Source organism: Lepidochelys kempii, chromosome 18 (assembly GCF_965140265.1).
Source record: "Lepidochelys kempii isolate rLepKem1 chromosome 18, rLepKem1.hap2, whole genome shotgun sequence".
Lineage (NCBI taxonomy): Eukaryota > Metazoa > Chordata > Testudines > Cheloniidae > Lepidochelys > Lepidochelys kempii.
This window is the reverse complement of record NC_133273.1, coordinates 2,499,865-2,516,158: the sequence shown is the minus strand read 5'-3', so window position 1 is coordinate 2,516,158 and position 16,294 is coordinate 2,499,865. Positions and strand designations below refer to the sequence as shown.

At 59.9% G+C, this 16,294-nt stretch overlaps 1 protein-coding gene across 16 annotated transcripts in view; it reads left to right on the top strand.

Annotated features, from left to right (window-relative positions):
* The window catches only part of RAP1GAP (RAP1 GTPase activating protein), a 185,431-nt gene that overhangs the window by 34,407 nt on the left and 134,730 nt on the right, over positions 1-16,294 (top strand). For 8 of the 16 annotated variants that reach the window (XM_073316427.1, XM_073316413.1, XM_073316428.1 and 5 more), the window contains exon 1: positions 854-995. The exons of 1 other annotated variant lie outside the window; for it this stretch is intronic. In XM_073316427.1, the coding sequence (XP_073172528.1) occupies positions 952-995 (44 nt within the window). In that variant the 5' untranslated portion in view covers positions 854-951. Of the gene's footprint in view, positions 1-848; positions 996-16,294 lie in introns of those variants that run through there. 7 more of the 16 variants (XM_073316421.1, XM_073316426.1, XM_073316417.1 and 4 more) reach the window with 3 other exon arrangements.

The window sequence follows — 16,294 nt, the reverse complement described above, 5'->3', positions numbered from 1 at the left end:
AGCCCCCCTCCTGTTCTGTGCATCCCCCCAACACGCCCAGCCCCCCTCCTGTTCTGTGCAGCTCCCCAAACACGCCCAGCCCCCCATTCTGTGCAGCCCCCCAACACGCCCAGCCCCCCTCCTGTTCTGTGCATCCCCCCAACACGCCCAGCCCCCTCCTGTTCTGTGCAGCCTCCCCAACATCCTCAGCCCCCCATTCGTGCAGCCCCCCCAAATACTCCCAGACCCCCTATTTTTCTGTGCACCCCCCAAATAGGCCCAGGCTCTCCCACCATTTTGTGTAGCCCCCCCAAATGTACCCATCCCCTCCACCTCCCCCTGTTTTGTACAGCTCCCTCTCTCCAGTTCGATGCTGTGATGCCCAGTGTGTAGGTTTGTGATGCTGCTGTGAGCTTCCCCGTGGCAGTGCCGGGTTGGGGACCAGCTGTGGCCTAGAGGAGAGCGCCCCTGCTTGTGGCTCCTCGTGCTGATGGTGTTAACCCTGCACCAACGGGTGTGGGTGAGGCCGAGGCCCCAGCCGTGATGGTGTGATTGGGGGCTGGGTCTCTGTGCCCATGAGAGAGGTGGCTGGTGCCAGTCGGGCTCCCATGGGTGAACGGCTGGCACCAGCCCCACTCAGCTAATGGGCTCCCTGGTGCCCAGTGGAGACGCAGAGTTAATGGCTCCCTGGGCAGCCCCTCCCCAGCTGCTCCCGGTGCTTCTCTGCTTCGGGGGCCCGGCGGGGTTGCCGGGTGACGCTTGCCTGTTGGCAGAGCCAGGGCCTGCCCGTCTGTGCTGGCTGGAGCCGGGCAGAGCTGGGGCGGGACGGACGCTGGAGTGGGCGGGGAGGCAGCGAGGCGAGGCCCGTGGTGTAACTGGCTCTAGACTCTGCAGCTGCAGCAGCCGGGGATCGGGACAGGCTGTCACCAGCGTCCCCGGCTCCGACAGCTGGGCCTGCCCGTGCCCGCCGGCATGAGCTCCAGGAAGCGGAGCTTCACCTTCGGAGCCTACGGAGGGTAGGTGCCCCCACGCAGGGCCACTCGCCTGGGATCGCCGCCCCCTGGGGAGCACCCGGCATCTGTGGGCAGAGACGGGTCCCTGAGCACCGCAACCGAGCTGGGCAGAATGGACGGGGGCTGGGCAAAGTTGCTCATGCAACTCTGCCGGTGCCCCTCACTCCCGACCCGCAGCCCCCCGCTGCCCCGGACCTGGGCTCCCCCCAACACATCTCTGCCGGTGCCCCTCACTCCCGACCCGCAGCCCCCCTCTGCCCCGGACCTGGGCTCCCCCCAACACATCTCTGCCGGTGCCCCTCACTCCCGACCCGCAGCCCCCCGCTACCCCGGACCTGGGCTCCCCCCAACACATCTCTGCCGGTGCCCCTCACTCCCGACCCGCAGCCCCCCGCTGCCCCGGACCTGGGCTCCCCCCAACACATCTCTGCCGGTGCCCCTCACTCCCGACCCGCAGCCCCCCGCTACCCCGGACCTGAGCTCCCCCCAACACATCTGAGCCGGTGCCCCTCACTCCCGACCCGCAGCCCCCCGCTGCCCCGGACCTGGGCTCCCCCCAACACATCTCAGCCGGTGCCCCTCACTCCCGACCCGCAGCCCCCCGCTGCCCCGGACCTGGGCTCCCCCCAACACATCTCTGCCGGTGCCCCTCACTCCCGACCCGCAGCCCCCCGCTGCCCCGGACCTGGGCTCCCCCCAACACATCTCAGCCGGTGCCCCTCACTCCCGACCCGCAGCCCCCCGCTGCCCCGGACCTGGGCTCCCCCCAACACATCTCAGCCGGTGCCCCTCACTCCCGACCCGCAGCCCCCCGCTGCCCCGGACCTGGGCTGCCGGTGCCCCTTAATCCTGACCTGCAGCCCCCTTCCTATCCCAGCCCTTGGCTCCCCACACACAGCTCTGCCAGCACCCCTTAATCTCAACCTGCAGCCCCCTCCTTTCCCAGCCCTGGGCTCCCCTCCCAAACCCAGCTCTGCAAGTCCTGATCTGCAGCCTATTTCCTGCCCACTTTACTAGTCCAGTTCTGGCCACCCTCCCCCGGTTTTGTGATCTCCCCATGCTCTGCCCTGCACCAGTACCTGCTATTCCAGCTCTGCCCCTGCTCTGTTGGTCGGGTCTGTACCTGTGAGGCTCAGATAGATGCGGGAGGGGGTGTCTCTTGCTTGACCCTGCAGGGGTTTGCTCACGCCAGGCACCTGGGAGCTAGACAGAAGCTGTATTCAAGAGCCTGTGAGCTCTCAGCACTGGGTGCAAGGATCTGGGCGTGGGCCAGATTCCACCAGCCTCTGAGGGTCTGAGCCGGAGGGTGGGGAGGGGGGGTCTGTCTCACAGCCCCCAGGTGTGACGCAGCAGGGAGGGGGAGTGTTGACCTGGGAATGTGGCGGGGGAGTTTCAATGGGAGACCTGAGAGCCTGTCACCTGAGCCAGGAGGGGGTGGGGGAGGTAACACCTCTGCCTGGGAATGTGGACAGAGGCTGCAGGAGGGAGCCTGCTGGGGGGGTTTAGTTTCAGTTGGGGCTGGGTGGAGGAACACAGGGAACCCCAGGGCTGGGGTCTAAGCTCCCTGCCCCCCAGAAGGACGTGACTGAGGGGTCCTGGTTGTACCCACAAGCTCTGTTTTGGACTCTGTTCCTGTTGTCCAATATACCTTCCATTTTACTGGCTGGCTGAGAGTCACAGTGAATCCCAGGAAGAGGGGTGCAGGGCCTGGACTCCCCCACACTCTGTGACAACTGGTGGCAGCGGTGGGATGTACTGCACCCCATGGATGGCGCTTCCTGCAGTAAGTGACTGGGGAACAGTAAAACGAAGGGGGAGTGACGGGGACCAGGCGTGCTGAAGAGTCAGAGAGACGGTTCCAGGGGGCGGTTAACCCCTGGGAGTGTGTGACCAGAGAGAAGGACTTTTGCAGTAACAGGGTCCCCCCGGGGATTGCAGCGAGCGGTCCCAGGGGCGGAGGAGTCTGCCGCTCGACCCTGGCAAAGAGGTGGTGACCTCAAGAAGGACTGGTACCCTAGGGGTTTTTCCTGGAAACCGTGGGAAGCTGCCCGGCCTGCGAGGGGCCAGCAGGGAGATGTACGCTAAACGCCTTAAGAGCGACCTGGTGGAGCTGAGCAGGCAGAGGGGGCTGCGCATCGGGAAGTCCACCAAGGAACAGCTGATTGCCCAGTTGGAGGAGAGGGATCGCTTGCATGACCCGATCCCTGTCCCTGAGGGAAGCTGCCCGGCGGACGCAGCGCGGGCCCTGGGGCCTGACCGGGCTGGGAGGGGTCAGACTGCTGCCCAGGACATCCCGAGACCCTTCCTACCTAGGCCTGGGGGAGGGGTTGGGGGACCCTGACCCTGGCAGCCAGCAGGGGATCCTCCCGGCAGAGCTCCCCATCCCTGGAGCGGAGGCGGCTGGAATGGGAGAGGGAGATGAAAATGAGGGAGCTGGAGGATCATGAAAAACAACGTCAACATGAGGAGAAACAACGTCAACATGAGCAGGAGGAGAAGGAGAGGGAACGTCAGGAGAAGGAGAAACAAAGACAGCATGAACTGGAGCTGGCCAGGCTGAGGAGCAGTGGGGCACTGGCTGCGGTGAGTGCGGGGGGACCCAAGACGGCAAGGAGCTTTGATAAGTGCTTCCTGGCCCAGCGTAAGGAGGGGGAGGACATAGATAGCTTCCTGACGGCCTTTGAGAATGCCTGTGAGCTGCACAGGGTTGACCCTGCCGACAGGCTCCAGTTCCTCACCCCCTTACTGGACCCCAAAGCCGTGGAGGTGTACAGCCGAATGACAGGGGCGGAGGCAGGGGACTACGAACTGTTCAAACAGGCCCTGCTCCGTGAGTTTGGGCTGACCCCCGAGATGTACCGGAGAAGGTTCCGGAGTCAGCGTAAAACGCCTGAGGTCACCTACCTACAACTGGCCAACCGGATGCAGGGGTATGCCCGCAAGTGGACAGCTGGGGCCCGAGCTAAAGAGGACCTGCTTGACCTAATCGTACTGGAGCAGCTGTATGATCAGTGCCCTTCCGACCTGAGGCTGTGGCTGGTGGACAAAAAGCTCGAGAACCCCCAGCACGCAGGGCAGCTGGCCGACGAGTTTGTGAACAGTCGGTCAGGGGGTAGCCGGGGGGAGTCCCAAAAGAACAGCCCCCCCCCCCGATGCAGAGAGAGAGTCACCATAGGGCCTCCCAGCGGGGAAATAGGGAGAACCCCCTCCCAAGGGGAACGCCTGGCGTCGGGCCCCTCCGACCCACTCGAGGGGACCAACGTGACCTGAGCTGCTATCACTGTGGCCAGAGAGGCCACGTACGGACCCAGTGCCCCAGGCTCAGGGACAAACTGAGCAGACCCAACCTACCCAGGGTTAACTGGGTAGGGACCCAGGTGGACGAGGGGCAGACGACCCAGGCAAGCGGGGGCTGCCAGTTTACCACCTGCTCAGGAGGGAAGAGTACCCCCGGCCAGCTCCGCCAGAGGGCTGGAGGCTCTGGACTCAGGGTGCTCGGTTTACAGGGTGGGCGCGGGGCTGTCCCTCCGGAGAGAGTGCCTTGTTCCCCTGGAGGTGGATGGGAGGAAGGTCAATGGATACTGGGATACGGGCGCGGAGGTGACGCTGGCCCGGACCGAGATGGTGACCCCAGATCGGGTGGTGCCCAACACCTACCTGACCCTGACAGGGGTGGGCAGGACCCCATTTAAGATCCCTCCTTGCGGAAGCTCAGGGACCTGGCCGACCTCAGTGTGGTACGGACCATGAGGAGAGGTTGCCAGGAGAGGCTCCTGTGGGAGAAGGGGTTCCTGTACCGAGAATGGGCTCCCCCAGGGGAAGTGGAGTCCTGTGGGATCAGGAGGCAGCTGGTGGTCCCCCAGAAGTATCGCCGCAAGCTCCTGTACCTGGCCCATGACATCCCCCTCGCAGGGCACCAGGGAATCCGGCGCACCCGGCAGAGGTTGCTACAGAACTTTTACTGGCCCGGGGTCTTTACCACGGTCCGGCAGTATTGCCGATCCTGTGACCCCTGTCAGAGGGTGGGGAAGGCCCGGGACAAGGGGAAAGCGGCTTTGAGACCTTTGCCCATCATAAAGGAGCCTTTCTAGGAGGTGGCTATGAACATAGTGGGGCCTCTCAGCAGGACGGCCCGGTCGGGGAAGAAATACATTCTGGTGGTGGTAGATTTCGCCACCCGCTACCCCGAGGCAGTGCCCTTAGCTTCCATTGAAGCCGACACCGTGGCCGATGCGCTCCTGACCATTTTCAGCCGAGTGGGGGTTCCCCAAGGAAGTCTTGACAGACCAAGGCTCCAACTTCATGTCGGCCCTGCTCCGGTGCTTGTGGGAGAAATGTGGGGTCCGGCACGACTGGGCCTCAGCTTATCACCCCCAGTCCAATGGGCTGGTGCAGAAGTTCAATGGGACGCTAAAGATGATGCTGAAAACCTTTATGAACCAGAACCCGCAGGACTGGGACAAGTACTTACCTCACCTGCTGTTCGCGTACAGGGAGGTGCCCCAGGAGTCTACCGGATTTTCGCCTTTCGAACTGTTATATGGAAGGAGGGTGAGGGGCCCCCTGGACCTGATGAGAGATGAATGGGAGGGGAAGGCCACTCCCGATGGAGAGTCAGTGGTGGAGTATGTCCTGATCTTCCGAGAGAGACTGGCTGAACTCATGGGCCTGGCCAGGGAGAATCTGGCCAGAGCCCAGAAGAAGCAGAAGGTCTGGTATGACCGCACGGCGTGGGCCCGTGCCTACGCCACCGGGGATCAGGTGATGGTTCTCATCCTCGTGAGAAAGAACAAACTACAGGCCGCCTGGGAGGGCCCTTTCAAGGTTGTCAAGCAGCTCAATGAGGTAAACTATGTGGTGGAGCTGTCGAACCGGGCGCACCACCGCCGGGTGTACCATGTGAATATGATGAAGCCATATTATGCCAGGGGGAATGTGGTGTTGGCCGTGGGAGGAGCAGGGAGATGACCCTTTAGTAGATCTATTCCCTGGGACCAGAGCTGGTTCCCCCATGGAAACAATTCCCCTCTCGGATCAGCTAACCCCTGCTCAGCAAGCTGAGGTCAGGGAGGTGCTGCATCCGTACCGACAGCTGTTTTCCAACCAGCCTGGACGCACTAATCTGACTGTCCACCGGGTGCAGACAGGGTCACACCCACCGATAAGATGCTCCCCCTTCCGAGTCACAGGGAAAACTGCTCAGGACCTGGAAAGAGAGGTCCGGGACATGCTGGCTTTGGGGGTGATCCAGCCATCTGCCAGCCCTTGGGCCTCGCCGGTGGTGCTGGTCCCCAAAAAGGATGGGTCGGTCCGGTTCTGTGTGGACTATTGGAAGCTCAATGCCATTGCTGTATCGGATGCCTACCCTATGCCCAGGCCTGATGAGCTCCTAGGCAAGCTGGGAGGAGCTTGGTACCTTACCACCGTGGACCTTACAAAGGGCTACTGGCAAGTGCTGCTGGATGCAGATGCCCGGCTGAAATCTGCCTTTATCACCCCTCTGGGGCTCTATGAGTTCCTGACCCTGCCTTTCGGCCTCAAGGGAGTGCCAGCCACCTTCCAGCGCCTGGTGGATCAGCTACTGAGGGGGACGGAGAGTTTTGCCATGGCGTATATTGATGACATCTGTGTCTTTAGCCAGACCTGGGAGGACCACGTGTCCCAGGTTAGACAAGTGCTGGACCGACTTCAGGGGGCTGGGCTGACTGTAAAAGCGGAGAACTGCAAGGTGGGGATGGCTGAAGTATGGGCCATTGGGTGGGGAGCGGCCACCTAAAGCCAGAACCAGCTACGGTGGAGGTGATCAGAGACTGGCCCGCTCCTCACACCAAAAAGCAGGTCCAAGCCTTTATTGGGATGGCAGGATACTACCGAAGATTTGTGCCCCACTTTAGCGCCATAGCCACCCCCATCTCTGAGCTATGCAAGAAGGGGAAGCCAGACAAGGTGGTCTGGACCGAGCATGCCAGGAGGCTTTCCGGGCGCTGAAGGAGGCTCTGGTCAGTGGCCCAGTTCTGGCAAACCCAGACTTTGACAAGCCCTTTGTGGTGTTCACCGACGCCTCCGACACGGGACTGGGGGCGGTGTTAATGCAGGAGGATGAAAAGGGGGAGAGACACCCCATCGTGTACCCGAGCAAGAAGTTGCTACCCCAGGAGCAACACTACGCGGCCATCGAGAAGGAGTGCCTGGCCATGGTGAGGGCCCTCAAGAAACTAGAGCCCTATCTCTTCGGGCGACACTTCACCGTCTACACCGACCACTCTCCCCTGACCTGGCTGCACCAGATGAAAGGAGCCAACGCCAAGCTCCTGAGTTGGAGCCTGCTCCTGAAGGATTATGACATGGACGTGGTCCACGTGAAGGGAAGAGCCAACCTGATAGCGGATGCGCTGTCCCGGAGAGGGGGGCCCGAACTTCCCCAGATCACTGGTCACAGTGACCCCGCTCAGTTCGGTCTCGAAGGGGGGAGAGATGTGACGCAGCAGGGAGTGGGGAGTGTTGACCTGGGAATGCCGCAGGGGAGTTTCAATGGGAGACCTGAGAGCCCGTAACCTGAGCCGGGAGGGGGAGCGGGAGGTGACACCTCTGCCCGGGAATGTGGATGGAGGCTGCAGCAGGGAACCTGCTGGGGGGGTTTAGTTTCAGTTTGGGGCTGGGTGGAGGAACGCAGGGAACCCCAGGGCTGGGGTCTAAGCTCCCTGCCCCCCAGAAGGACTTGACTGAGGGGTCCTGGGTGTACCCACAATCTCTGTTTTGGACTGTGTTCCTGTTGTCCAATAAACCTTCCATTTTACTGGCTGGCTGAGAGTCTCAGTGAATCCCAGGAAGAGGGGTGCAGGGTCTGGACTCCCCCACACTCCGTGACACCGGGGACCAAGTACAGACGATTTGTGAGCAACAAGTGGGAGGACGGGTGTGGGATGTGCCCATGCACCCAGAGCTCTGAGAAGCAGGGTTTGTGCCACTCGGCAGCCTCCCTACAGGCAAGGAAGAGAGGCCCTGATGGGGAGAGCCCACGACTCAGCAGCAGGACTCCTGGGTTCTATTCCCTGCCTGGCCACTGGCTCACCATGTAGCCATTGGCAAGTTCCTTTTCTGGGCCCCAGTTTCCCGCTCAGACACTTGCCTTCCTCATTCCCTCCTCTTGGCACCCCTGGGCTGGAGGGTGCTGGCGATATAGCGGGTGGGCGTCATGCATTGAGAAGAGACCATGTTGATGACCAAGTCTGAGTGCCATGCCAGTAGGTCAGTGACAGCTGGGGAATATAACCTAGGAGTCCTGCCTCTCAGCCCCTGCTCTAGCCACTGGACTCCACTCCCTGCCTAGATTCAGTTCCTCTTCTCAGTTACCCCAGCTGAGGTTGCCTCCTCTCTGGGCAGGTGTCCCCGTTGGTGGGAGTCAGCCGTGAACAGGCCCAGATAGCGGGATCTGGGAGGAGGAAGGTGCTTGCTGGGGCTGAGAGCTCAGCTGAGGTTTGGGGGTACACCTCAGGCTCTGGAGGCTGTGGGAAGTGCTGGTGTCAGAGTCAAAGAGAATTTTTAAACCCACTTCTGCATCTGCCTTTCAAAGACTGATTGATAGCTCCAGGGGCCATGCTAGTCCAGCCCTGCATGTCCCTCAGATGCTCTTTCCCTCACGGGGCAGGGGGCATTCTGCAGAAATTCAGCCCGGTAAACTCGTTTCACTTGCAACCTGGGGCAGGATTCAAACCTAGGTCCCTGCAAGAGAACGGAGGAGGAGGGTGTTTGGTTTGGCCCCGTCACCCAGTTCTGGGGAGGGGTCTGAGAGCAGGGCAAGGAGCTGACTATAGAGACAGTGGGAAGGTCCCTCGCGGCTGCACCTTCCTCCCAGAGGCTGGGGCTGTGGGGGGAAGGTTTGCTGTGGGTTCAGAAGGGGGTGGTGAGCACTCCCCAGCTGGGAGGGGAGGGCTGCTGATGGGGCTGTCGGCCAGGCCAGTGTTGGAATGTGGGTCCCAGTAGCAGGCTAGGACCTGGCCCTGCAGAGTCAGCTGGGGGCAGGCGCCCGACTCAGAGGGCTCAGCTCCCCCATGTACATGCTGGTGGACTTGCACTGAGCCAGTAATCATGACCGCACTGGGTGCTGAGACCCTGTTGTACCCGCCACAGCACCGGCCAGACATGGAGTAACTCCTGCCCTCGCTGGAGCCATTAGCCATCACTGCACAGGGCAACCAGCAATGAAACCGAGCTGGGGGGCAGGGCTAGCAGGGGCTGTGGGTGGGGATGGAGGGGCCCCGGCAGAACTGGGGGGGCAGGGCAGGAATAACAGGGGGTGGGGATGGAGGGGCCCTGGCAGAGCTGGGGGGGGTGGGGATAGCAGAGGGATGGGGGTGGGGCCCAACAGAGCTGGGGGGCAAGGGCAGGGCTGTGGGTGGGGGATGGAAGGGGACAGGGTGGGGATGGAGGGGCCCTGGCAGAGCTGGGGGGGGGTGGGGATAGCAGAGGGATGGGGGTGGGGCCCAACAGAGCTGGGGGGCAAGGGCAGGGCTGTGGGTGGGGGATGGAAGGGGACAGGGTGGGGATAGCAGGGGTGGGGATGGAGGGCCCTGGCAGAGCTCGGGGGGTGGGGATGAAGGGGCTTGGCAGAGCGGGGAGGGATGGGGGGTTAGCCGGGGGCTACAGGTTCAGGACTGAGGGGCACTGGCTGAGCTGTGTGGTGCGACTGGTTCATGCAGCACTTGCCTGTCCTGGCTCAGGGGGCCGCCTGCCCCAATGCTGTTTGCAGTGATTTCCTCCTGCGGAATCGTGGCTCTCGGCCCCCCTGGCAGGCAGCCAGGAGCTGGGCTGCCCACGGGGCTGTACAATGGGCCCTCTGCCTTGAGGCTGAGGGGCTTGGGCCCAGCGTTATGGGAGAGCACCCATAGGCAGTGGAGTGGCACCTCCAAGCCCTGTGACACCCAGACAAGGAGTTCTGTGCTTCCTGGGGGTGGACCCAGCCTGGGAGCCAGGGGGCACTTGCAGGGAAAGGCGTGGAGGGCGCAGGGGGCTGGAGGATGCTCATGAGGTGGCCTGGCAGGGATGGCTGCTTGGGGAGATCTGGCTGGGGAGGCCAGCGTGTGCAGGGCACTGGGAGGGAGATGGGGTCTTGTGCTGGGGCAGGTCTGTGCTCCAGAGGAGATGGGGGCTCTGAGGTGTGTGTGGGAGATCAGGGTCTGCGTTCTGGAGGATGGGGGGAGCTGCTGGGATGGGGGTCTACGCTGAGTGTAGGGCAATACAGCCAATGGGCTAAAACCACAGGTTCCCCCCAGCTCAGCCCTAGTCTGTGATCACTTGATGGCCTTGAGCCTTCAGGCCCTGCTTAGGCCCGACACCTCGCCCTCCTTCCCAATGTGCCCTGCAGGCACCGGCTCCTCCTGGGTCTCCTGTCTGCCAGGATGGGGCTCCGGCCACCCCCCGAGCCTGGAGCTGCAGCATCAGTGGCCAGTGCCCGCTGGCTCGGGCCCCGTGCCCAGGGCCCAGCCCTGCTGCGTCCTGGGAAGGTGCGTCCAGTGCATGAGCTGCAGCGACAGCCCGTGGCTCGGGGCTGGGGCAGAGCTGGGGACATGGGGGAAATAATCCCTCCCGGCGCAGGGATTGACGGCCTCTCGTGTGGCCACTGGGGGCTGGGTGGACCTGGCCTCGACCCTTCAGCATCTGGGTGTCTCCAAAGGCTGGTGGGTCCCAGACAGGGAACCTCAGGACCCCATCTCTAAACGTTGCTGGCTCTGGCGTGCTGCCTGGAAGTGCCTGGGGACCCCGCACTTGTACCGAGACTCCACGGGCCTGTCCCAGAGCCCAGGAAGGCGCTGGAGACGCCGAGCGGGCAGCAGAGGGTTAAGGGGTGCTGCTGTATTTGCATAAAGGTGGGTTGCTCCCATCGCTGAGCGCTGGGGCCAGTGCCCCTGCCCCGAGCCCGTGTGCGGTGGGGCGTATGCAGGCATACCCACCCTGGGGCTACGTGGGGATGGGTGCTGCAGCCTTTCACCTCTCCGTGCTGCTTCAAGCCCTGCCCTGGGCCGGCCCAGCAGAGAGCCCTGGGCCGGCCCAGGCGTGTGTGACCACAGCTGAGATGCCACGACTCGTTTGGGGGTGACTGGCCTTATCAGTGCCGTCATTACTTGGTCCCTCGTTCGCCTTGGTGGAGAGGTGCAAGCTGACTGGACAGCCCCGGCCTGGCCCTGCCTCGCCCACCGGGCTCAGCCCTACCCATGGGGAACTGGTACCCTCCCTGGGGCAGGCATCTGGCATTGTTCTCCCATTGCACAAAGGTGGCTGGAAATCCCATCTCTTGAGGTGGAGGCTGGAGGGATACTGCTCTGGGAGTGGCCAGACACCTGGATACCCCCAGCCAGAGACCTGGGGCAGTAATCCCCACAGTAATCCCTAGGGCAGAGCTTTGAGAATGGTCAGGGATGGAGAATCCATCATGACCCTGGTGAATTGGTCCAATGGTTAATTATTGTCACTGCTAAAAATGTCCACCTCAGTCTGAATGTGTCTAGCCTCAGCTACCAGCCACTGGGTCGGGTCAGACCTGTCGCTGCCAGACTGATGAGCCCCTTATGAAATATTTGTTCCCTTCGTAAGTACTTGCAGGCTGGGATCAAGTCACCCCCGAACCTTCTCTTTGTTGGGCTAAATGGATGGAGCTCCAGCAGGTTTTCTAACCCTTTAATCGTTCCCCTGGCTCTTCTCTGACCCCTCTCCAGTTTATCAGCATCCTCCTTGAGCTCTGGCACCGGGACTGGGGCCAGGATGCCAGCAGCGGGCGCCCCAGTGCCAAGCACAGTGGTAAAATAACCTCTCTGGTCCTACTCGAGATACCTGAATGCATAACGCAGGTATCCGGTTACCCTTCTGGCCAGGGCGCTGCCCTGGGAGCTTGTGTTCAGCTGATTATCCCCCATGACCCCCGGTCTTGTTCTGAAGGGCTGGGAATGGAGCCAGGGTAGGCTGGGCTGGGGGAGAAATGAAAATTCACCCTCATCTCCTTGGACTGTGTTTACTGCCCTGGGCTGGGCACACAGGGCATTAGTTGCCAGGACACCCAGTTCCCTCTGAACGTCGCCAGGCCATGGGGGTTCAGGCACATTAGCACCTACCTGCCTCTCCAGGGCACCTTGCCTTGCAAATAGCCCCAGAAGGGCTCCTCCATGCACCAGGTGGGGTGGGAACTGTCGCCTAGGCAACTGCTGAGCGCAGCTGCACAGTGCCTCTTGCCAGGGCTGCCCCACCCACACACGGGCACCTTGGCATTTGTGGGCACAGCCCCACACACTGAACTCACTGGAGTGAGTTCTGGGGCTGTCCCCCGGATTGCTCTGGGGCGCTGCTGGGGGGTGACGGTTGTTAGGGTGCATGAACCTTTTGGAAGTTTTTGGAGAGTGTTGGGGTGCAAGTGCTGGAGGAACCGACTAGGGGCCGTGCTCCTCTTGACCTGCTGCTCAGAAACAGGGAAGAATTGGTAGGGGAAGTAGAAGTGGATGGGAACCTGGGAGGCAGTGACCATGAGAAGGTCAAGTTCAGGATCCTGACACAGGGAAGAAAGGAGAGCAGCAGAATACGGACCCTGGACTTCAGAAAAGCAGACTTTGACTCCCTCAGGGAACTGATGGGCAGGATCCTCTGGGAGAACAACATGAGGGGGAAAGGAGTCCAGGAGAGCTGGCTGTATTTTAAAGAAGCCTTACTGAAGGCACAGGAACAAACCATCCTGAAGTGCAGAAAGAATAGCAAACATGGCAGGCGACCAGCTTGGCTTAACAGTGAAATCCTTGCTGATCTTAAACACAAAAAGGAAGCTTACAAGAAGTGGAGATTTGGACAGATGACCAGGGATGAGTATAAAAATATTGTTCAAACATGCCAGGGTGTAATCAGGAAGGCCAAGGCACAATTGGAGTTGCAGCTGGCAAGGGATGTGAAGGGTAACAAGAAGGGTTTCTACAGGTATGTTAGCAACAAGAAGGTCAGGGAAAGTGTGGGACCCTTAGTCGATGGGGGAGGCAACCTAGTGACAGATGTTGAGGAAAAAGCTGAAGTACTCAATGCTTTTTTTGCCTCAGTCTTCACAGACAAGGTCAGCTCCTAGACTGCTGCACTGGGCATCACAGCATGGGGAGGAGGTGAGCAGCCCTCTGTGGAGAAAGAAGTGGTTCGGGACTATTTAGAAAAGCTGGATGTGCACAAGTCCATGGGTCTAGATCTGATGCACCCAAGGGTGCTGAGGGGGTTGGCTGATGTGATTGCAGAGCCTTTCAAAGTATTCATTATCTTTGAAAATCTGTGGTGATCAGGGGAGGTCCCAGGCAATTAGAAAAAGGCAAATATAGTGCCCATCTTTAAAAAAGGGAAGAAAGAGAATCCGAGGAACTATAAAATCAGTCAGCCTCACCTCAGTCCCTGGAAAAAAATCATGGAGCCTCAAGGAATCCATTTTGAGGCACTTGGAGGAGAGGAAGGTGATCAGGAACAGTCAGCATGGATTCACCAAGGGCAAGTCATGCCTGACTAACCTAATTGCCTTCTATGACGAAATAACTGGCTCTGTGGATGAGGGGAAAGCAGTGGACATGTTGTTCCTTGACTTTAGCAAAGCTTTTGACACGGTCTCCCACAGTATTCTTGCCAGCAAGTTAAAGAAGCATGGGCTGGATGAATGGACTATAAGGTGGATAGAAAGTTGGCTAGATTGTCGGGCTCAACGGGTAGTGATCAATGGCTCCATGTCTAGTTGGCAGCCGGTATCAAGTGGAGTGCCCCAAGGGTCGGTCCTGGGGCCGGTTTTGTTCAACATCTTTTTATTAATGATCTGGATGGTGGGATAAATTGAACCCTCAGCAAGTTTGCAGATGACACTAAGCTGGGGGGAGAGATAGATACGCTGGAGGGTAGGGATAGGGTCCAGAGTGACCTAGCCAAATTGGAGGATTGGGCCTAAAGAAATCTGATGAGGTTCAACAAGGACAAGTACAGAGTCCTGCATTTAGGAAGGAAGAATCCAATGCACCGCTACAGACTAGGGACCGAGTGGCTAGGCAGCAGTTCTGCAGAAAAGGACCTAGGGGTGACAGTGGACGAGAAGCTGGATATGAGTCAGCAGTGTGCCCTTGTTGCCAAGAAGGCCAATGGCATTTTGGGATGTATTAGTAGGAGCATTGCCTGCAGATGGAGGAAAGTGATTATTCCTCTCTATTCAGCACTGGTGAGGCCACACCTGGAGTATTGCGTCCAGTTTTGGTCCCTCCACTACAGAAGGGATGTGGACAAATTGGGGAGAAGCCAGTGGAGGGCAATGAAAATGATTGGGGGGCTGGGGCACATGACTTATGAGGAGAGGCTGAGGGAACTGGGATTGTTTAGTCTGCAGAAGAAAAAAGTGAGGGGAGATTTGATAGCAGCCTTCAGTTACCTGAAGGGAGGTTCCAAAGAGGATGGAGCTCGGCTGTTCTCAGTGGTGGCAGATGACAGAACGAGGAGTAATGGTCTCAAGTTGCAGTGGGGGAGGTTTAGGTTGGATATTAGGAAAAACTTTTTCACTAGGAGGGTGGTGAAACACTGGAATGCGTTACCTAGGGAGGTGGTGGAATCTCCTTCCTTAGATATTTTTAAGATCAGGCTTGACAAAGCCCTGGCTGGGATGATTTAGTTGGGGCTTGGTCCTGCTTTGAGCAGGGGGTTGGACTAGATGACCTCCTGAGGTCCCTTCCAACCCTGGTATTCTATGATGGGTGCATTTTAGTCACTGCCCCGTGCCAGCTGGCACACTGCGACTGCCCAGCCTAAGGGGCTCTCCCAGTTTATCCACCTCCCCGAGAGGCAGTAGCTAGGATGAGGGAAGAACCTAATGCTGTCTACACTGGGGGTTAGGTTGGCTTCATGGCATCACTCGGGGGTGGATTTGTCACACACCTATGCAGTGTCGCCTTGTTGGCCTCACTTAGATCAGGGGCTAAAACCCAAAGCTCCTGCCTGCCCGCTTTGGCCACTGCACCACACTGCCAGCCATAGACGCCGATTTCCCGTCTGCCTGTTGGGTGCTCGACCCCTGCCCCTGACCCAGCCCCTGCACTGCCCTCGCCCCACCCCCATTCTACCCCTTCCCCAAAGTCCTCGCCACACCCCACCTTTTCCCACTGCAGCCCTGCCCCCTCCCCACCCCTATTCCACACCCTTCCCCCAAGTCCCTGCCCCTGTCCTGCCTCTTCTCTGCCTCCTCCCCTGAGCGTGCTGCGTCGCCACTCCTCCCACTCCCTCCAGGAAAGTCCTAAGTGCTGCCAAACAGCTGTTAGGCGGCAGGAAGTGGCGTGGGCAGAGAAGGAGGCAGCTTGGCTGCCGGTGGGCGCGGAGCACCCGCTAATTTTTCCCCATGTGTGCTCCAGCTCCAGAGCACCCACGGAGTCAGTGCCTATGCTGCCAGCTCCTTGCTCTTCATGCAGTGGCTCTAGCCCCAGCCGGCGCATGCTGCATTGCCCATTCAGTGCTAATGGCAGCAGAACTGGTGCACCTGTAACACCCTCCTTTGCCCACCTTGCTGCCTAGCGACTGTCCCCGGCACTTGCGGGGCTGGAAACATGCCATGCTTCTGTTAGCGGAGCTCAGCTGGGGTATTGTGACCTGCCTCCTGTTCAGTATCAGACTCTTCGGTCAGGAGTGAGACCAGCACGGACAACTCATCCCTCTGCTACCCTTCAGCTGGCGGCAGGGGCTGGTTTTCACCTCGGGGGCTGAGGCCTGATGCATACGAGGAAAGCTGCCCCAGTTTAACTGCCCTGAGCTAGTTAAATGGAGAAATCTCCTCCCCAGCTGTGCCCAGCATCTGCAGAGGGCCTGCGTCTGTTACAACCCCCCTAGACAGCTGCAGCTCTGGAGTCTCCGGTCAGTTCTCAGTGTCAGCCACTCACACATGCGTGCACTGAACCTGTTTTAACCCTTGTAGAAATCAGTTTAACGTAATGGGGTTATTCGCTGATGTAAGCTGAAGTGCCATCTCCTAAAGTTAAGCCTGTTTAAGTGCATCAGCGTTAAGGGGTTTGCCCCAGTTTCAGTGCATTGATTTAGTTAACTGCTCTCTTTTCTTATATAGACCAGGCCTAAGCTTCCAGCCCTGATTCAAGAGCCCTACCTGGGAAAGAGAAGGGCCCCTCCCAGGAGACAGCCAGCAATCCCCAGAGAGCCAGACGAAGAGCTTAGTTACCTTAAAAGAAAACGTTAACCCTTCCTCTCTGGGCGTTCAGCCCCCAGAGCCCTACAGGAGAACCTGGAAGTAAAACTGACTAGAAACAAACTGGAAACTTACT